Raw genomic sequence first — 22,934 nt, forward strand, 5'->3', positions numbered from 1 at the left:
AGATATAAATATATATAAATATATATAATGTATGTATATATATATATATATATATAAAAAATCCTGTTTCATGTTTACACATTTATACTCCCAACTGAGCCTATTACACAAGCTAAGCAATAAGAATGTTCTGGTTTCAGTCCCTCCAGGAAATTGCGATTTTTCTTACAACTGAAGAGCTCTTTCCCATAAATTAATTAAATGGTATAAATCTTGGATTAAGAATGTCCTCAATTCCCCAGGAAATGCTACATGTGCAGATTTGTGACACAGCGATTCTGTATCATCTGTGAATGAATTCACGACAATCCATCATGTCATATCAAGGGCAATTAGTACAAAATAAAGAGTACAAACATTCACATTAAGTGCTTCAGAATTTCCCATTTGCTGAGATACAACATTGTGAAGACAAAATGTAAATATTGTAAAGTCCTGAGAGAGAGAACACTTTTGTAACCACATAGTGTGAGGTTTCATCACACACGCTATTTTATAGCTTGGCCACTGTGAGATTTCATACAAGCTCACTTGAAGTATGACGGCTTTACAAAAGTACCATTTTCATTCAGAGCGTTTGTGCGCTCATTAAAATGGACTAACTCAAGCTGCACTTTGTGTGGGAATATTCAGAGTGAAAAATGTGTCAAGTCTTATTTGTATGATGTCCTAATTAACCTGCAATAAAAAAGAAATACTCCGAGCTCTTTATATTTTGAGTATTTATCGACCCAAACATGTTAAGAGAACAAACTGGTGAGAATCAAACTGATGAGATTTTTTTTAATGAAGAATAAAGTGTGAACGGTTATCCACATTAATCAAAAAATATATTGACTTCACCATCTAGCTGTCTCCCAGTTAGTGTAGGTAGGGTCACTGAACTCTTCATGGCATCAACAATGATTGGTAGTCACACAAAACAAAAGTATACATTAAAACTTCAATAGTGTCAAATGGGAGAGGCCCTGGTGGTCAGGTTGGGTTGCTTCATGTTACAACGCATCACCGTTGGTAGACAAGATGTCCACTCCTCTTGGCTGGGTCTCAAGTTTCTAGCTGGATTCTAGCAAATTGGAAGATATGAAGTGAAGTCTTTTTGAGATTCAATCATTGTCTGCGAGACTTCCTGAGCTTCATAGAAGTAAGCAATTTCACACCAGGGGGCATCCATGAAGTAAATACAGTAGTACATGTGGGTGAACCTTGAACGACAAAACAAAGAACAGAAACCTGTGTATTCAAGATTTTAATATTATGCTTTAGGCTTTAGAAATATAACTATCAATGACAAAACTTCCACTGGAGTAATGGTCGTTTGCTTAGGCCCCCATTAAACCACTGAATTACAATATACACATGATACAGAGCAGATTTTAATCTGAAATCTATTAAAATAAATGCTCAATAGATAAAAGGTTTTAATTGTTTCATCATTTTCTTCATCTACTGTATTAGCCGTCTGTGAGTTCGGAGCACACCCAAAAATGTAAAGCCATTTTCTTCTAATAAACTAATTTAAGTGCAAACTTTTTTTTTCTTTTTCTTAAAAAAAAAAAAAGACTGATTGCAGCATCCAGCTTTATAGATTCAGGTTTCAACACAGAGGATGTTAGCAGAGTGCAACAAAGCAGTCCTCAGCCATTTATTTTTTGTTCCATTGTAGTAGTTATAAAAACAAACAACAAAATAACTAACAAAAATCAGTGCAAAGTTGTTGATGGGGAGATTCTATAAAGTGGTGTGCGAATGTGGATGGAACCATGCGCTTGGTTATAAAAAGGACAGTTCACCCAACATTCATATTTTTGTCAGTAACCCTGAGCCCCCAGACGAGGCTAAACCACCACGTAAAGGGGGGGGGGGGTCAACAGGTTATGAAAATGTAATGAATCATCCCTTTAATGTCAAGCCTCAATGAACTGGTTTGCATCTCACAAAGCAAAGCTTAAATTCCAGAGGGGACAGAAACATGTCCGATGAGATCTGAGTGTGAAAGAAAGACAAATTCTAAAACATTTGAAAAATTCCAGAGAAACAACAGTCCAAAATTGCACCACACCCTTTTTCTTGCTCCTCTCCTCCTCTAGGTCAAAGGTCAAGTGAGCGATAAACAAAAAAAATGATAGAAAAGCAATTAACATAATCAGGGAGGCAGTAAAAAAAAGAAAAAGGGGGAAAAAGAAAAGAAAACTTGCAATGCTTGCAGGGTGAAGAGCAGCATCAGACTCTGGCTTGCAGGGTTCGTTAGCAGCAGAGTTTTTGTGGCTATACTACTGTTCCACTGGGAGAGCTGGCTTGGTTTTGGGACGACAATAACCCCTGGAAAAGGAAAACAAGGAGATTTGCATTGGGAAAGTTCACACGGCAGAATCAAGCAACAAATAGCTGATTATAAGTTAGCCTCTAGCTAGCCTCCTGTTTCCATGTCTCGCTCCCCCGCATTGAATGAAAACGCCTGTGCAACACGCAGCAGTCACAGTGGATGCTGAGCATGCACAGTGTAAGGCTAAAACACTGTCTTTGAGAGGATTGCTTGGTCAAGGCACTTCTAACGTTCAGGACTGGACCGTTTACTAAATTGCTAGTGAACGGTCTCACTGGTCCCAACTAGCCTTCAGGGGGCGCTAGGCAGGTTCTGGATGCAGAGACTATAGAGAGGCAAAGTGACCGCCTACTTCCTGCTTCAGAAATCCGCACTGTACCAGAGATTTGTATTTATTTTCCCATAGACATTTTGTAAAATGTTTATAAAAAATAGTTTTACTTGGTCAAACCAAACGGTTCAGCTATATTTAGCATCGGGAGAGACCATAGAACATTTCACTCGGACCAAAACAAAAGAAAACATCGAAAAAATATTCTCTTTAATCCCGCATTTTTTACGTTTTGGTCAGAGTGAAATGTCATGCAATCTCTCCCGTTTCTAAATATATCTGAACCGTTTGGTTTGAACAAGTAAAACTATTTTTATATGCATTTTACGAAATGTCTATGGGAAAATAAATGGCGGATGAAAATCTCTGGTACAGTGCTGAAGCAGGAAGTGACGTTCCACTTTGGCTCTCTATGTCACGGCCCCTTGCTCAGGCACAGACAATGGGGAAGTCAACGATGCTGCATTGTGCGTATTAAGCTAAGCTAAGCTAAGCTAAGCTAAGCTAAGCTAAGCGTATGGCACAGAAGTTGCAAAGATCTGTTTGGCACATACAAAAGCAGTTTGCATCCAAGCTGAATGTGTGTAATAGATGGCTGTATGTATGCAGATGACTTCTTGGCTATGCATTGTGGGATGATTATGATGAGCCACTGAATGGACTTCACAAGGATGAAAGTCTTCTTTCCCCCTCATAGGTCTACACAGATGTCCTCCTCCGAGTCTATTGTATCATCAGAAACCATGTAATATGTTCTTAGCATTGATATTACACGGTTTCTAATTATAATTTATTATTATTATTATATTATGTATTTGAAACTTTAGGCCTAATAGATTTTGCATTGGAAAACAGATGTACATCAAAGAAAGTATGAGATGTTACTTGCCTGCCTGCATTTATTGTAAAGGTTTCAGAATACATCTTGTTGCTTAGTTACAACCCAGCAAATGATTTTCGGGACACCTCAAGATGTGACAAACGGAACTTGTTCGCTTCGGATTCCCCCCACATTTCCTACATTAAAAAGAACTTACCACTTTGCCTGGCCTCGCCCATGTGCAAATAAAGCCCTCCTGACAAGCAGTCACTAAACAGTCCTCTAAAAAGATGAGTACAGTCAGTCTCTCGTGTGCTATCTTTTTACAGATGAGCGGCTCGAGGAGCGGCACGTCCTCCATGCGAGGGCACAGCAGCGTGCCCAGAGTCTTAGCGGGGTCTGCTTTGCTCTTGCTCAGCACCAGAGTCTTAGCGGGGTCTGCTTTGCTCTTGCTCAGCACGTTGATCTTGTCGCTGCTCTTGCTGCTGATGTGGCCCACGCTGTGGTTGCGTTTGTGCTCCTTCTCGTGGAGGCGCTCCTTCCGCTCGTGGAGGGACAGCGTGGCGAACTTACTCACACCTGTGGCGATGGCGCTGTCCATAATACCACTGCCGAGTCCACCGGCCTTGTTGCTATTGTTGGCTGCTGTTGTCGTCGTGGTGCCGGCCGAGTGGGGCAGGCTGTTGGAGCGCGGTAGTGTAGCCGAGAGGGAGTTCACGCCGGGGGTACTGGCACCACTGTCGTTTCCGTTAGTAGCGTTACTCGGGGCGTTAGTAGCGTTACTCGGGGCGTTAGTAGCGTTACTAGGGGCGTTAGTAGCGTTACTAGGGGCGTTAGCGACCACCGTAGCGCCCGCGGGGGGGCTGCTGGCGTTCATCACGTTAGTGTGTGTGCGTGTCCGTGAGAGCGGGAGGTGGGGGAAGAGGATGTCCTCCGTGAGGTCCCAGAGGCACAGCTGAGTGTCCTGCCCCACGGAGCCGAAGCGGTACGTGACGCTCACCGGCCGGCTGTCCGTGGAGTTGCGCTTGGAGAGTCGAGACTGCGTGCTGTTGGCCCGGTCTCGTCCAAAGTGGATCACCTGGTCCTGGAAGTCCTCGTCGCTGCCGCTGAACTCCATGGGGTCGCTCTCCTCCACGCTGGTGGTGTAGTGGTCAAACGCCACCACGCTCACCCACGACTTGTGCCCGTGACCTCGGGCGATGACTCGGCAGTCCAAGAACGACCACACGGTCACGAGATCGTCCTCGCCGCCCGCCACTATGTACTTCCCGTCGGGGCTCCAGCACACGCACAACAAGCCGCCAAAGTAGCTCTTCATGGTGCCGTGAAGCTCCACTGCGTCAAAGTTGAACACCCGCAAGAAGCCGTCCTGGCTCACGCAGGCGAGGAACTTCCCGTCGGGGGAGAAGGCAAACTCGTGCAGCGCCCCCTCGCCCACGGTCCATTTCAGGAGAGGGTTCCGCGTGGACTTGCTCTTACACGTGTGCACAGAGTAGTTCTCTCCCTGTTTCAGCAGCTGGTAGTGCGGCGCCGTGGTGCCACACGTGTGCTCCACGTTGTACAGGTACATACTCCCACTGGCATGGGACAGCAGGAACAGCCCCTCGGAGCCGGGCACCCACTTCACACAGGTCACTCTGGACTTGTCTATGAGTCTCTGGAGGAGAGAGGGAAGGTGCAGACAGAGGGAGGCAGGGAGGAGAGAGGGAAGGTGCAGACAGAGGGAGGCAGGGAGGAGAGAGGGAAGGTGCAGACAGAGGGAGGCAGGGAGGAGAGAGGGAAGGTGCAGACAGGGGGAGGCAGGGAGGAGAGAGGGAAGGTGCAGACAGAGGGAGGCAGGGAGGAGAGAGGGAAGGTGCAGACAGAGGGAGGCAGGGAGGAGAGAGGGAAGGTGCAGACAGAGGGAGGCAGGGAGGAGAGAGGGAAGGTGCAGACAGGGGGAGGCAGGGAGGAGAGAGGGAAGGTGCAGACAGGGGGAGGCAGGGAGGAGAGAGGGAAGGTGCAGACAGAGGGAGGCAGGGAGGAGAGAGGAAAGGTGCAGACAGGGGGAGGCAGGGAGGAGAGAGGGAAGGTGCAGACAGAGGGAGGCAGGGAGGAGAGAGGGAAGGTGCAGACAGAGGGAAGGTGCAGACAGGGGGAGGCAGGGAGGAGAGAGGGAAGGTGCAGACAGAGGGAGGCAGGGAGGAGAGAGGGAAGGTGCAGACAGAGGGAAGGTGCAGACAGGGGGAGGCAGGGAGGAGAGAGGGAAGGTGCAGACAGAGGGAGGCAGGGAGGAGAGAGGGAAGGTGCAGACAGAGGGAAGGTGCAGACAGAGGGAGGCAGGGAGGAGAGAGGGAAGGTGCAGACAGAGGGAAGGTGCAGACAGGGGGAGGCAGGGAGGAGAGAGGGAAGGTGCAGACAGAGGGAGGCAGGGAGGAGAGAGGGAAGGTGCAGACAGAGGGAGGCAGGGAGGAGAGAGGGAAGGTGCAGACAGAGGGAAGGTGCAGACAGGGGGAGGCAGGGAGGAGAGAGGGAAGGTGCAGACAGGGGGAGGCAGGGAGGAGAGAGGGAAGGTGCAGACAGAGGGAGGCAGGGAGGAGAGAGGGAAGGTGCAGACAGAGGGAGGCAGGGAGGAGAGAGGAAAGGTGCAGACAGGGGGAGGCAGGGAGGAGAGAGGGAAGGTGCAGACAGAGGGAGGCAGGGAGGAGAGAGGGAAGGTGCAGACAGGGGGAGGCAGGGAGGAGAGAGGGAAGGTGCAGACAGAGGGAGGCAGGGAGGAGAGAGGAAAGGTGCAGACAGGGGGAGGCAGGGAGGAGAGAGGGAAGGTGCAGACAGAGGGAGGCAGGGAGGAGAGAGGGAAGGTGCAGACAGGGGGAGGCAGGGAGGAGAGAGGGAAGGTGCAGACAGAGGGAGGCAGGGAGGAGAGAGGGAAGGTGCAGACAGAGGGAGGCAGGGAGGAGAGAGGGAAGGTGCAGACAGAGGGAGGCAGGGAGGAGAGAGGGAAGGTGCAGACAGAGGGAGGCAGGGAGGAGAGAGGAAAGGTGCAGACAGGGGGAGGCAGGGAGGAGAGAGGGAAGGTGCAGACAGAGGGAGGCAGGGAGGAGAGAGGGAAGGTGCAGACAGAGGGAGGCAGGGAGGAGAGAGGGAAGGTGCAGACAGAGGGAGGCAGGGAGGAGAGAGGGAAGGTGCAGACAGAGGGAAGGTGCAGACAGGGGGAGGCAGGGAGGAGAGAGGGAAGGTGCAGACAGAGGGAGGCAGGGAGGAGAGAGGGAAGGTGCAGACAGAGGGAGGCAGGGAGGAGAGAGGGAAGGTGCAGACAGAGGGAGGCAGGGAGGAGAGAGGGAAGGTGCAGACAGAGGGAGGCAGGGAGGAGAGAGGGAAGGTGCAGACAGAGGGAGGCAGGGAGGAGAGAGGGAAGGTGCAGACAGAGGGAGGCAGGGAGGAGAGAGGGAAGGTGCAGACAGAGGGAGGCAGGGAGGAGAGAGGGAAGGTGCAGACAGAGGGAGGCAGGGAGGAGAGAGGGAAGGTGCAGACAGAGGGAGGCAGGGAGGAGAGAGGGAAGGTGCAGACAGAGGGAGGCAGGGAGGAGAGAGGGAAGGTGCAGACAGAGGGAAGGTGCAGACAGAGGGAAGGTGCAGACAGAGGGAAGGTGCAGACAGAGGGAAGGTGCAGACAGGGGGAGGCAGGGAGGAAAAACAGTGTCAAGCCATATTTGTAATCATTTCACTTTGCTAATAGACCCTTTTCACGAGGGCCATTTTGTGCCAAAAACGCAGAATAAACACAGGCGCAAGCAATACACTAATGAGGGTTTCCAAATTCCAATCATGGAAGTTGGAAACCCTCATTAGTGTTTTGCTTGCGCCTGTGTTTTACCCTGCCTTTTTGACACAAATTTGGCACAATTGTGCCAAGATAGCCTGATAATGATATGACTGTTTGACACACTTCAGACTACACAGGTCTGGTCTGTCTGAAGGCATTTATTAGTTTCTGACTCTGGGAAAGTGGGAAAAACAGTATAATTCCCCAGAACTGTATCTCTGAAGTATCTCTTTAACCAAATCACACACATTTAGGCTAATGTGTGATCTCCTTTTGATAATTAATGTAATAACTAATGTTTTTTGGTTTGTTTTTGTTTTTGACTTCCATTCACTAAAACTCCCCTGAAACTGTTTGGAGCCCTCCTGGGGAGGCCCGCCTCCCACTTTGAAAAGACCTGATGGAGGCCATCACTCTGAGGCCATGTCCACACGGAGACGAGTTTAGGTGTATCCGCTAAAGTGTTTTCTCGTATGGACGCTTCGTCCAGACGGAACCAGCGTTCTGGGAGTATACGCTCTGGGAGTATACGTTCTGGGAGTATACGCTAATTTTTGAAACTGGGTCCCAGAGTAAACAAATCTGAAGACGCCACCCTTGCATTTCTGTGTTTACAACCCATACGCATCTTTCCTGAACCGATGACGCCATAGCCCCACCTCTCTCCGCCAGCAACAGCTAGTGAGCCTCAGTGCTCCACAGCTGCCTCTTCCCATCCACCCCTCCCCTCCCCGGATATTTCCCAGAAAGCTTAGCGGCGGCTAAGTTTGTACAAGAACACAAACAAAATCAGGCTAAACGTGTTAGATAGAAATAATATTTATTTTTAATACAACATGCAATTCTGGAATATTTGAATATTGGACAAAATGAAATGAAATGTAAATCCTGAGTGTAACACACATACTCGGGTTGCCCTATATATAGCCCTCGCAAATACAACGTGAATAGGGAAGTGAGAGGTTTGAGGAACACACGGTTGCACTGTGATGTCTGTGATATCCGCTCGTGTCCACTCCAACAAGACTTTAGCTTACTTGACGCCACTTTTCAATAAAAACACATTTATGCCATGAGTTTATATAATGTATATTTATGTTGCATCATTTAGCCTGTGCTGTGATGTGCAGGAGCGGCCAATACGCTGGGATGTGTTTGCAACATTATGTCTAAAGATCATGGAAGTGGCTGGTATCAGGAACGTCACCGATAGTTAACGTTCTATATTGTAGGCTACAGGAAGACCATCAGCCCAGCTGAACAGCTCTGCATTGGCCATAGGTTTAATCATTTTATTCATCGACATGGCAAACCTCATCTAGAGTTGAGATACAGAGGCTACTAATAGTACCCCGCAAAGCCAAGGGTTTAAGCTGCTCGCTACAGTGAGATACACATTATAGACTTTGTGTCTTATTCTGTGTTTTTGGTGTACTTTGTGGCAGCGTTACAGCGGCCACTTACCGGCCTGGCATATATACTACAGCGGTTTCAGTGGTTTCATGTGGATACACACATTTCTTGAAACGATTCCGTGTTTATGGAAAACCTTTCTTAAACGAGTAAAAAAAAAGATGGGTTCCGTCTCCGTGTGGACATGGCCTGAGACCTACCTCCTCGTTGAAGAGTTTGCTGGTCTCCTTCTTGATGGGATCGATGAGCTGCACCTGCCCCGCTGAGAAGCCCACCAGCAGGGACACGCTCTCTGCTGTGGCTGTGAGGTGGTTGAAGTCATGACAGGTGGGCTGCGTTCCCTTGTAGATGCGCTTGTCTATCGGCTTGCTCAGATCAGCAGCCTGCAGAGAGGGAGGACCAACATGCAGTCAGTGACTTTAACCCTTTAATGTTTTAAAGTGTATCCAATCTCAAAACACATCAAATACTGAAGTCAGAGGGAAAGGAAAAATGTTAATTAATTCCACTGATTACGATGTGGAGACAAAACACAGCATTTTTGTTCGAGCCTTCTTAAATCAAATGTCTTCCAATCAAAGAAGAGTACAGGAAAGAACATGAAAAGAACACGGTATGACCCTTGCAGAGCCACATTATCCTGGCCTATCAATTAGGGATGCAGCGGTTTCCGGTTTGAAGGTATACTGCGGTTTGAAAAAGTCACGGTATCAAAACCACTAAGATTTGCCGTCATAACTTCCCCACGGTATCAGCTGTTTCCCCAAAACAACGTGCCCAGGTCGCTTGCAGACTGCAGAGTGCAGCTTACGCGGCCCCTCCTCCTGGCTGCATGCCTACCTAGACTAGAGCACAGTAGAGAGGAGCTGTCCCTGACTGTATTTACAACCGTGTGTGTGATAATGGCTGAAGCAGGAGAACGCAAGGACCCGCCTGAACTTTCCCCCCATCTAAGAAGACGATGTCGGCTGTATGGGAATATTTCAGATATTGTAAAAAAACAGATGGTCCGTGATATTTTTGTCCAAGGTTATCATACCATCAAAAACTCATACCGCTGCATCAAGGTTATCATACCATCAAAAACTCATACCGCTGCATCAAGGTTATCATACCATCAAAAACTCATACCGCTGCATCAAGGTTATCATACCATCAAAAACTCATACCGCTGCATCAAGGTTATCATACCATCAAAAACTCATACCGCTGCATCAAGGTTATCATACCATCAAAAACTCATACCGCTGCATCCCTACTATCAAAAGCAGACTATAACTGAGTGAAATTAAAAACTGAGTGAAATTAAACAAAACAAGAGGAGGGGGGTGGGGTGGTAGAGGCTTGCCACCGTATGATGTACAGCTGGTTTTCGGTGTTAGGCCAACAGTATTGTGCTACTACAAAACAACTGGCCGGGACATATAGATAACCAGCATCATAACTGTTCCACTTGTAAATTATTTACAGTTTACAGTGTAAAGTGTACAGTGTAAAGGGTGTAAACTTTACACCCTTGGTGGAAGGGAAAATACTTAATGAGTGGATCATGACGACTCAGAGGTTCCTTCACTACAGTTCAATGTTAACATTAGGCTATAGTAATTACATTCAATGCCAGTTCCAGAGAATATCACACGTATTTGAAATCAAGAGCCTAGTCAAACAAACACAGGCACCATACCTACCAACACTACAGCATCTGATATTGGCTGGCCTTTGACCTAGCAATGGTGAATGACCATGGACAGTATATTGAATGACATATCACCCCAGAATAAATAATAAACTCATAAGTGTAGTCTGCTTTTAAACACTGGAGTGCAGAGAAATAATGTTATGGGTATACTAGTTAGTAATCTACAAGCTGTTGTGAACTGTTGGATTGGTATAATGTTAGTCTGTAATACAGAGTTTTTACTCGTTTTGCCATACACGTGTATTTTCGCAAAAATTAGCATTAGGATGAGAAATCAAAAAAAGAACCACTTCCTGCTCCACCGTCAGTTTGCCTGAAAATAAACGCAGCGAAGAAGAAGTTTGACTGAAACGCAGTACTGAGTCCACATAGAACAACAGAACTTCCACGTAGTAAGTATAAGTAGTAAGTATAAGAAGTAAGTATGCAATGTGATGGAGCTTCATATGGAAACTTTGAAACTTCAACAAATGACTTGCTTAACTATATGCCGCAACGTAAATCTGTTGGACTGGCTCACCTGTCAAAGCTAGCATGGCTAACGTTAGCAACTAGCTAATATTGCGTTGGCAACAATGAGATGTCGACAGCTGTCAATCAAAGGGCGTCGACAGGTGTTCTTCACGATAGCACAGTCACTGTCAGTTTGTTAACGTTACAACGTTAACGTCATTTCAACCAAGATAACTTGCATCAAATCAAGCTTTCTACATGACTTTGACCTAACGTAGTTAGAAAAACCTGCCAAACGTTACCGTGTCCAGCGAAACTAAAAGAGTGACGGACTGTGGACAGAATGTAGCCCCTGGCCTACGTTAGCTAACCAGGATGTTAGCTCCTAGCTCCAAGCTAACTGGCTATCAGTGGATTCCCGAAGCCAAGCAGCTGCCAAACGTACCAACAACAAGCACACGCCGGCAGTTGAACAACAGTCAAGTCATTTTACAACACGCTTCCCAGGTGACATGAGCTGTATGAGCCTGCTAGCTAGCTGAAGTGATACCTTTCTAACGCCTTTGTAGATGTAGAAGTAGAGCTCTCGGCCCACATTGAAGCAGATCCTGTCGCCGTTGCCCGACTGGTCGTTGACGTTGACGAAGGAGACTTTGACGGGATTGGAGCCCTGGGAGTTGAAAGGCACCCTGTTGGGACGGCTGTATTCAGAGTGACTGAGGAGTTTATAGACACCTTCCCGAGTGGTGAACTGAGTTTTAATTTCGTTCATCTCCTTCCCTCCTCCCTCCGCCGCCATCTTTGAAATTAACATTCATCCTTTTCCTCCAGCCCGGATGTGACGCACGGAGCGGGCAGGGCACTGCCCCCCCCCCCCCAACGGCTCCCAACGGCTCACAGGGGAATAGACCCATTTCACAGCAAGCGTTTTGAGCTGGTAAAGCAGGTGTAGGTAACAAAATACCATTAATGATGGTTCCATTTCATTAGGTGTTCCAGGGTGAGGGCCCTCAATAATGCTGTTGGTTACACCTGCTGGCTGCCGTACTTCCTGCTTTACCACCTCAAATCTGTTGCTGTGAAAAGGGCTGGAAGAGAGAGCTGTGCTGTATTAGTTAACTTCTTTAACCCTTATAGACCCCTTATACAGCTGTCAACATTGGAGCTGCGCGCGCATCGTGTAGGCAAAAAGCCGTGAGCCCAGCATTGACAGACACAGAGAACTGTGTAAAAGCCCCGCTGTCAGGACTGCTCTGTGCCCATCTGCGACACACAGTTAGATTTTAGTTTTAAAATGCAGTTGTCGGCTTACTACCACAGCTTATCGCCTAGTGATAAGCAATGTTATGCATCGAAATTAACGTTGTTTAATGGGATATGTCTTACAGACCCATACGCACTGGCGCTGTCAATTGGCCAAGCCTAGTGGCCAGCAATACATATCGTGCATTCCTTTATAACTGGGGATAGCGTAGATAATTATTCTGTAACTTGCAAAGATATATTGTTATGTTGATAATGCACACAACTCAATAATGACATTATGTAACGTTACTTGGTCGTTAACTAACCGAGCGATGTGGCTGAGCAGCCTACAGCTTCAGGCAGCTTACCTGATTATGAAGAGCACTACAAAGTCGGGCATTTTTAATGATGTCCTCGTTCCAATCAGTTCAACTCAATAATGACATTATTTAACGTTACTTGGTTGTTAACTAACCGAGCGATGTGGCTGTTACTAGCAGCCTACAGCTACAGCTTACCTGATATGAAATGAGCGAGCACTGCAAAGTTGGGCATTTTTAACGATTTCCTCTTTCGGCTTGCAACCAAAGACACCTACGGTTAGCATTAAAAGCAGTATGATTTGAAACTTCGGTAAAACTTTAGTCCTTGCTTTGTTAATAGTGTAACAGACTGTTCAGTGTTGTGTGTTGTGTTGTGTTCTATTGCGTGTGTGCGAGGCTGTGTATGTTCCCTCGAGTTGGGTAGAACAGGATATGTGGGGAGAAGCTTGTTATAACGTTACAGCCTGGCTCTATCGAATTATTATTTTATTAACCAAGTGTGAATAGGCGGACCCGAATACTCTGCTACAATAGCTTTCCGATTCTGGCATCGCACTGCACAACACGAAGACATGTCTTGCTCGAATAGTTTTCCAGCCACTGGAAAACTACTTGACAGGGCTGCGCGGAGTCTGTCTTTCTGCCTCCGTCTTGCGCATCTGACGCTGCTTGTTGTCATTGTGACGTAGTCGTATAAGGGGTCTATTGTGGATGTTTCAACTGGCAACCCCGCCCCCAAAAAGTGTTAGGTTTGGTTAACGATTGTTCCATTTCATTAGGTGTTCCAGAGTCAGGGCCCTCAATACTGCTATTGGTTACACCTGCTGTACTTCCTGCTTTACCACCTCAAAACTGTTGATGTGAAAAGGGCCTGAAGAGAGAGTTTTGCTGTATTAACTTCTTTAACCCTTTCTTTTGGGGGGGGGGGGGGGGGGGGGGGGGGTTCTCAGTGTTGTAAAAGATTAGTACCATCATTGAGTTTGATAGATTTAGATTTTTTTGTGCAGTGTCACAAAAAGCTGAAAAATAGCCACAAAGCCACAAAAAGGCACAAAAGTGCTATTTTTGGGGCTCCAGCATTTATTTTTGATTTTATTTTTACAAAAAGCATGCATTTTATTCGTTTCAGCAGACATTTTGGAGGTAAGGCTTCCAATTTTAAGATTTAACTGTGTTTTACCATTTTCCACCATGTTTTCCCCATTTTGGTATATAGTTAGAGAATTTTAGCAAAATGCTTGGACCATCTGTGAAAAAATTTACTACCAATAGCTTTCTTCACCAATGTGTTCTTATAGGTGTCTAGAATCACCTCTCAATTAGTGCAAACCCAAATCCTCGTGGAAAATCCCGTTGATTATACACTGTGCTTTACATAACAATAACCAATATACCAATATCATATGGTCAGGGAGACATTTTTACTCAAAAATAATGTTTGGAATGGATTCAGCACCCCTGAAAACCCCTAGTTAGATACCCCACAAGTTCATTTTAGACTTTTAATTTTTATCATATTTTTCACCCAAACCCTCGGGGCACCTTAACTTTGATTGGCTCTCCAGGATTTTCCACGAGGATTTGGGTTTGCACTAATTGAGAGGTGATTCTAGACACCTATAAGAACACATTGGTGAAGAAAGCTATTGGTAGTAAATTTTTTCACAGATGGTCCAAGCATTTTGCTAAAATTCTCTAACTAATAGGAATCAATTGAAAATGATAATGTCATGTTGATGTCATCAAAATCTTAAAATTGGAAGCCTTATCTAAAATATTCCCGGTGAAAATAATGAAATTCATGCTTTTTGTCAAAAGTGGCTGGAGGCTAAAAAATAGCAAATTTTTGCTGTGTTTCAAAGGGAAATTGCTATTGGCTGAAATTAAATGGCTGAAAAGGGTGTGTAAAGTTAAAAACTATATCCTTAACTCAAATTTCAAAGCCTTATGTGAAAAATTTTTTTTTTTTAAGTGGCTGGGTGTCCAAAAATAGAACTTTTTTGCAGTTTATAATGGTTCCTAATGGGAAATTTAATTGACCATTTTAGTCCCTATTGAGATGTTGAGAGTGAAATGTCCCCCCCCCCCCCCCCCCCGGGGCCAGAAATGACCTATAGGTACTCAAGTGTGCAAATCCTTGATATAAGCCCATCCGGGCTAGTTGATTGTTTTGATGTGTCGCATCCTTCCATGTCTGTTGTGTAACTGTTAACGTTTCATGGTTTGGTGTTTGTTGTAGCATTAACATTGCCTGCTATCATGGCACACGTGGAGCCAGACGACGACGCAGACCTTTGGTTTGGTGAGTTTGCATATAGCTCAGTGGTCAAGACTGGTCAGTTGTTAAAACTGGAGAATTTCCATCGTAGTCAAATGTGTCCAGGGTTTTTCCTTGACTGAAAGAGTCTTGGGTGGTGGTTTGTCAGTATTTCCTTGTACTGTCTGCCTCAATACACAGCACAAGTGCTCCTGTAGTGTAAAGCTGAACTCTCCTAACATGCAGTTCTGTCATTCAGAGGTGATCATCTTCCTGGCTTGGTGAACGTGAGTTCATGTGAGATGTATCAATGATTGTAGGTTCCAGCAGAGCCAACACGCCTCATTCCGGCATCCGCTGCCTGTCCAGGAAGAAGCAGGCGACGCTCTGCCCGTTCTCTTTTGAAGAGAGAGACCGAGAGAAAAGGGCACTGAAGGAGAAGAGGCTCGAGGAGAAGCGCAACGAAAAGGTAGAGGCACACCCTAACTCTTTCTGGAGTGCAAAGGACCAAGCTAGCATTTAGCTTTAGCATTTAGCCAGCTGTGAGCCACATTGACATGTTTCCTTTGAACCCCTTAGGTGCCAAAGTTCAACTTCAAGGCCAGACCCAACACGGTCACTCACAAACAGCCGTTCCTGCCCAAGAAGCAGAGTCGCACTGAACTGGGTAAAACACTGTTAGCTAGACCGTTGGTGAAACGCCTCGCTGTCAGGTGAAAAGAAGCGGCTGGCACATCAGAGGAAGCATGTGCTAGTCCAGTGGTTCTCAAATGGGGGTCCAGGTCCAGGGGGTCCCCAGCCAAAAGGGGGGTAATTTATTGTCACTATAATTCCATTCATAAGTAACACAATTACTATTTTGGTCATGGGTTTTATACACTTTCTGTAATAAAACATCTAAAAGCATCAATCTTATTATCATATGGGACCGTGGGACAAAATCCTATCAAATGGGGGTCCGTGGTCTAGTCTTTGTCAGTTTAGGGGTCCCTCATGTGAAAACATTTGAGAACCATTGTGCTAGTCTACAGAATTCTACCCAGATTGGCAGAGGGGGTGGAGCAACGACCAGGACAGCAGAGGGGGTGGAGCAACGACCAGGACAGCAGAGGGGGTGGAGCAACGACTGGGACAGCAGAGGGGGTGGAGCAACGACCGGGACAGCAGAGGGGGTGGAGCAACGACTGGGACAGCAGAGGGGGTGGAGCAACGACTGGGACAGCAGAGGGGGTGGAGCAACGACTGGGACAGCAGAGGGGGTGGAGCAACGACTAAGACAGCAGAGGGGGTGGAGCAACGACTGGGACAGCAGAGGGGGTGGAGCAACGACTGGGACAGCAGAGGGGGTGGAGCAACGACTGGGACAGCAGAGGGGGTGGAGCAACGACTAAGACAGCAGAGGGGGTGGAGCAACGACTGGGACAGCAGAGGGGGTGGAGCAACGACCGGGACAGCAGAGGGGGTGGAGCAACGACTAAGACAGCAGAGGGGGTGGAGCAACGACTGGGACAGCAGAGGGGGTGGAGCAACGACTAAGACAGCAGAGGGGGTGGAGCAACGACTGGGACAGCAGAGGGGGTGGAGCAACGACTGAGACAGCAGAGGGGGTGGAGCAACGACTGAGACAGCAGAGCGAAGTGGCCAAGTACATGATGTAGATGATGTGGTCCCGTGAGCACATCACTCCAGTCCTCCATTCTCTCCACATCACTCCTGTCCTCCATTCTCTCCACTGGCTTCCCGTCAAAGAACGCATCAACTTTCAATGACTCCTCCTCACCTTCAAAGCCCTCCACAGCCTGGCCCCCCCTTATCTGACTGACCTCCTCGTCCCCCGTCGCCCCTCCCGAACCCTCCGATCCTCATCCACTGTTACCCTCACCATCCCACCATCCAAACTCAAAAGCTTTGGGGACCGAGCATTCTCCAGAGCAGCAGCCCGACTTTGGAACTCCCTCCCCCAGACTGTCAGAGACTCACCCTCACTCTCCACTTTCAAATCCCGACTCAAAACCTACCTGTTCTCCCAAGCTTACAACCTCCCCTACCCTCAACCACCTCCTCCACCCTCACCACCTCCATCTCTCCTTCCCTCCCTCCCTCACGCTCCCTCCCTCCCCTCTGTTTTCCATATACTGTATCCCTGACTAGACATCCTAATTGTTATTTTGTATCTCTTTGCCTGTTGCTCGTTCATTACTTTTGCCAAATGTGGGACAAAGAGAATGTTTGTGTGGGACAATGTGGGACACATTAACCAGCTGCAACTAACGATTATTTTCATTATCGATTCATCTGTAATCTTAGTCGTTTGCTCTATAAAATGTCACAAAATGGTGAAAAATGCCAATCACCTTCTCCCCAAAGCCCAAGATGCTGTGCATTCCCACACAAAGTGAGACATCTGGTCACCCTACTCATGGGTCTTTAAAACAAGCTTATGAATTCTGTTGCAAAAAAAAACAAAATCCAGCCTGTGTGTGTGTGTGTGTGTGTGTGTGTGTGTGTGTGTTGGGAATTGGGATAGATCCATCTTTGGTGCAGTTGATTGTTTTCTGTAAATGTTTCCGTTCTACACAGCAGCTACATGCTACACAGCTACATGCTACACAGCAGCTCTGCTACAGACAACAAGGTTGCTCTTCCACATTCAGCTGGCAGGGCGGCGCTGTAAGCGGGCAAATTAAATTAGTGTTACTTTGTGATGTCACAAAATCACGGAAGTCAAAACGACTCGTTTGGAGGCACTTGATGATACAAGTTTATTCATTTAGGACAGCGGCCGGTCAGCAACCTCTTACTAATAAGTACAAATCTGTCTGGAGCTGCAAAACATAGAGTACCGCAGGGATGACGTATTTTTGGAGGCTTTATCCAGAAATCGCCACCATTTGTTTCTTCAGTGGAAAAGTCTATGGGGTTTTAGAATGGGGATTTCACTTAAATGCATAAAATAAAGTCTGTGGTTAACAAAGGTTTATGGAAACGCAAATTTGGGTTCAGCAGGATAATCTTCACAAACGTGAATAACTTTTATGCCTTTTGAAGCGTTTTATAAAGATTGCGTAATAAAAACACATTTACGTTCCAAAAGTCATCAAAGTTATTCACGTTTGTGAAGATTATCATGCTGCTGAACCCAGATTCGCATTTCCATAAACCTTTGTTAACCACAGACCTTATTTGATGCATTCAAGTGAAACCCCCATGTTAAATCCCATAGGGCTCTATCTTCCCAAAAGCGCTAATTTAGCATTTGCGCTCATTTAACACCGTGTGCAATGCAAATTGGGGGCGGACACAAGCGCATGCCTGTGATAATTGCACCGGGCATAGAGAGCCGCAGGGATGATGTATTTTTGTAGGCAGAATGTGGAAGTCCCGAACTTCCTGGTTCTTCACTGTTTCTGTCTATGGGATTTTTGAATAGGTTTTTGCCGCGATGCTTCAAATACGGTCTCTGGGCAACGCAAGATTAATCAAACGCGAACCAGAGTTCCGTCGGATAATCTTCACACATGAGGACCACTTTCATGAGTTTTGAAGCGTAAATGCGAGCCCTAGAATTAAAATGCTCGAGCTAAGCTAATCCAGAACTACACACTGTCGCATAGGCTTCCACGTCACGTCAGCACTCAACCTGGACTGTTGTTGATGTGTGCACTGATTACCCCGGGCTGAACGGGGCTGAACCAGGTGAGGGAAAGAGAATTTCCGTGTTCGCCCTTTGAAGTGGTGACGTTATTGACGTATATATCCCCATCGACATAACAGTGTAGTCTCATTTAGCCATTTGCTAGCTAGCCGTCCTTTTAACGGCACGTAAAAGCTTCAAAACTCGTAAAAGTAGTCTTCATGTGTGGAGATGATGTTACTAAACACTGGTTTGCGTTTGATTAAGCCAGCGTTGCTCAGAGAGATTATTAGAAGCATCGCGCCAAAAACCCATTCAAAACTCCCATAGGCGAAAACTGTGAAGAACCAGGGCTGTTAGCATCGATGATTTCCGGACTCGTTACTGCGGCTCTCTATTGGCTGCCACAAGCCAAAGCAGGCGTTTCAGCGCTAAAATGTGGGATAGATGGCGTTACCCTATCGTCAGCAGCGCACAATTACTTTGCGCTAAGAGCTTTGAAAAGGACCTCTTACGCGCAAATACCTCTCTGCGCTGGGTGCGCTGCACGGAGATTACGGCTGCGCTCCCAGCGCAGAGAGGTATTTACGCAGTGGAAAGTGGAATTCCCTTTAGGATATGTCATTAAGCACAGTCTTGCCACGCCAAGACATCAAATTATGCTGCTAAAATTGGGTATCAGCAGATAATTCAGTGATGCAATATTATTCTATTTTTTATATTCTCAAATACACTACTGCCGCATGCGCTGGGACGCGTCATCAGTGATGTTATCTGGGGTCGTTAGGTGTTTCGGGTCTGTCAACATCATACACCCTCGCCCAGTAGACCCAGCCGAGGCCAATTAAGACCCCGACTCGCGTCCCAGAAGCCGCTCACGGATCAGCCTTACTACTCTATCTGCAACGTTGCCCGCGGGAGGGGTAAAAGAGAACCCAATCCGCTGCAATAGAGCTAGTGCTACGCCGGAGTATTGGCCCTTCGGTGCATGGAGGATCTAGGGTCTGTGGGTTACTCCCGGCCGTGCTCCTCCTTCGTCTCACCAGACCCTCCCGTGGCAAAGGCAATCCAGAGGCTGAGAGAATACCTCAAGGACGCCTCAAGAGGGCCTGTGCGCTGCACGTCATTTACCTGCGTCGAGCACCTCGCTCTAGCCTGGAGGACCTCAGGCCGCGCCGATCTTGCGCAGATTTTCAGGAGGCTATCAACTATAACTCACTGAGAAACTTTTATCACATCACAAAGAGGGAAATTAATTGAGAAAACTTGTTGGACAATGGACATAGGCTATTCACCTTCATAAACCGAAGGGTCATTGGCACCACAGACGATCTGTCAATAAGCTCTCTCTGTCCTCGCACGAGTGAGTACACTCTATTACGCTTCCTCTGTCCTCGCACGAGTGAGTACACTCTATTACGCATGGAGAGAATTACAGCATATTGCAAGTGAACACAATTGGAACCGATTGTGTTCACACTTCCTGTGGCAGAGCTTATCCCCGCAGCCTGTTTCCAGTGAGTCAGTACTAGCTTTGACCAGAGACACAATCTCTGATTTGAGCAGGTAAAACAGCCGGCATTTTGAACAGGAAGTCGGAACACAAACGGGTCAAGTGGGCGGGGCTACATAAGGTGAATAGAGGCTACACAGTTTTACAATTGGAGAATATAAGAATCACTTCAGGCCTACAATAATGATCAGTTCAAAAATAATCGGTAATCATTTCCATATATTCTTTGTCAAAGCCACAGGGAGCCACTGGAGGGGGCTAAAGAGCAGCAGGTTGCCTACCCCTGATTTAGGAAAAGCCCTTGAGATGAAACATCAAACATGCAAAACAAGACAAAAGGGTTTTGACCCTGATGAAGACGCGTTGCGTCGAAACGTTGGTGCACTTAGCCTATTAAAGAAACCTTCTCACCAGTGACCCGTGTGCTCCAGATTCTTTTGTTGTGATATCCTCCTGTTCTGAGAAGCACCAACCTCCCTCTGTGGGGGAGCAGAAGCGCAAGAGATTTCCTTCTTCAAGACAAATTATAATCAAGGAAGTTACAATAAAAAGGAGACAAGACAGACTCTTTCCTTACATGGCTGGTGTGGCTTTATCTGGGGACCACGTATGTAATGTGTTTTGAGATAATCAAATCATAATATAATATAAAATATAATCAAAGAAACAAGGAAACCTTGTTTTACACAAGATGGGATAACTCAGTGAGTTAACGCCAGAGACTTTCAATATGATGATTGCAAGACTTGGGCTCCTCCCTTCATTCAACAAATTGAGTGCGAGAATCCTTTCTGAAGGCCCTACATGCAGGGATGCCATTGCTGCCATGTGTTTTGTCACCATTTCCTTTTGCCTTTCACTCCACCTCACCTGTGTTTCTCTGACTGTGGCAGAGTGGCACAAGTACAAGCGGGTGGCCAGCGAGAAGGCGGCGCTCCGGGCCCGCGAGCAGGAGCAGCAGGAGAAGGAGGAGGTCGCCAGGATGCGCCAAGAACAGGTGACTGCAAAATGTCATGTGACATGTCATTCATGCACAAATGACATCACTGGTCCACAACTTGACTCAAATCAACTCACAATAACTGCCAAACTCAATGAATGTCTGCAAAACTATTTACAATTTTTGCATGTGTGCGAGATCAAAATAAATCTGCATTGTTTTTCGGTGAAGTTCTCCTTTTAAGGCATCATTTTGAAAGTCTTAAATTGAGCTTCTGAAAAAGCAGATGCCCTGTTGCATGCAATTTGGAGTGGAGGGTTGGAGTTGCTAATTTGTTCCTTTCCTCCACAGGTCCATAAGGCACAGCCAATCCCACATTATAGGCGGGTGGCTGTGAAGAAGAGTGATATTGCGCTGACCAAGCCCCAGTCGCCCAACTTTTCTGACCGATTCCGCCGTTGACCATTCTTAGATTATTGTTGTTAAGATTGCAAGTTGTGGCATTTATTTTACAGGTTGTATTTTATTCATTTGTTTTGTATGATGTAAGGAAAAGCAGATATTAAAGTTTTGCATAATGAGAAAAAAATAACTGCAAACCTTGTCCATAATCCATATTTGACTTCTGTCACCGTATTTTTTCTTTTTACTATTTACACTTATTGTACTGCTTACAACTAACTCAATCTTGCCATCCTAGTTATTCAGGCCAAAGGAAGACTGAGCCCCAAACTGATAGACCACTAGAGTTCTGTTTCTTGAGCCAAGGACATGGATTTTATTTGAGATTTGTTCTTGAGAAATTGTATCTGATGCACATTTTGTTAAAACCTGTGCAATCACATCACAAACTTTTAAAGGGATACCCCTCACATAACCAAGATACACATCCATGCCTTACCGGCACTGTCTGCTCAGTTTACAGTGAGCTACAGTCGTGAAGTTAGTTAGTTTCGCCATAGAATGGAGGCTAATGGTACAGCTGTTAAAAATCCGCCAAAACACACATCTCACGGTGCCAAAATACATGTTGTGTTTCAGGTACTCACCACACGATGAAATATTAATCCAAAATGCACATAATCTGTCTTTTTGGAAGGAAAAGAGGTCGGTGGCCATGTTTTTAAAGTAGTGCTGGCTACTTCCTTTCCTGCCAGTAAGGCATGGTGTATCTGGTTATGTAGGGGGATGTGGAAAATTAGCTTAACTCCCTAAAAAGTGGAGTATCCCTTTAAGCCAGTGCACCGATGATGAATCTGACCATCCCTAATACACACAGTCACACACAGCCAATTATATACAACACAGATCCATTCAATTATATACAACACAGATCCATTCATCTCTAGAATCAAATTGATATTGGCTGAACATTTGTATGGCCGTGTGTTGTGATCCGGGGAAGGTCAACATGGGCAGGTTGGAAAGTCTTGGAAACCACCATCATGTCTGACCAAGCAAAAGGCAAAATCAGAGTTCCCACACCTTGTTAAACATCACATTCAAAGACTTTTCCAGGACTTTCCAGGTCCAATTCCCTCAAATTCAAGGACCTAACATGGCATAGTTTGAGACACGGATTAAGGTTCATTACTGTTACAACACTGATCATTTTATAATGAAAACTATCAGGCTTTATATAAGCTCAGAAATAATAGAGAGCCAAAGTGAAACATCACTTCCTGCTTTCTCACTGTACCAGCTTTGAAAAAAATATGAATGGCGGTGAACGGAGAATAACGTTACTGTTTTGATCCTATTTGAATTGTGTCACGGGGTGCCAACATTAATTTTGTCAATTTAAAACGTAACTTTGCATGTCAAGAAAGTCGCAGTTTGTCGTCAAACTGAAACGTAGGGGTTAGTTTTGTATAAAAACGACATAGCTTGTGGAAGCTCGTGGCATGTCGCCGGTCTTCAGCTTTGCCGGTAGAGAAAGTGACGTCACTTACACACACTACATACACACGTGTATGTAGTCTTTCTGATTTATAACTTCTAGTGCAACAGTTTGGCGACAAACTGCGACTTTCTTGACATGCAAAGTTATGCTTTAAATTGACAAAATTAACATTGGCACCCCGTGGCACAATTCAAACGGGATCAAAAAAGTAATGTTATTCTCCGTTCACCGCCATTCATATTCTTCAGCAGCTGGTACAGGGAGAAAAGCAGG

At 46.2% G+C, this 22,934-nt stretch overlaps 1 protein-coding gene across 2 annotated transcripts; it reads right to left on the reverse strand.

The window, feature by feature from the left end:
• Positions 1–768: 768 nt before the first annotated feature.
• On the reverse strand, positions 769–11,660 carry wdr20a (WD repeat domain 20a; the record flags this gene model as incomplete). Of its 2 annotated transcripts, XM_083633968.1 has the most annotated exons (4): positions 769–2,322; positions 3,695–5,134; positions 8,895–9,077; positions 11,397–11,660. In XM_083633968.1, 4 exons carry the CDS (start codon positions 11,658–11,660, stop codon positions 2,269–2,271), a joined length of 1,941 nt encoding a protein of 646 aa, XP_083490094.1. In that variant the 3' UTR covers positions 769–2,268. The 2 variants fall into 2 exon arrangements, with proteins under 2 accessions (XP_083490094.1, XP_083490095.1); XM_083633969.1 differs by lacking the exon at positions 3,695–5,134.
• Positions 11,661–22,934: the final 11,274 nt, after the last annotated feature.

This window comes from Poromitra crassiceps (assembly GCF_964638095.1).
Source record: "Poromitra crassiceps genome assembly, chromosome: 3".
Taxonomy (NCBI): domain Eukaryota; kingdom Metazoa; phylum Chordata; class Actinopteri; order Beryciformes; family Melamphaidae; genus Poromitra; species Poromitra crassiceps.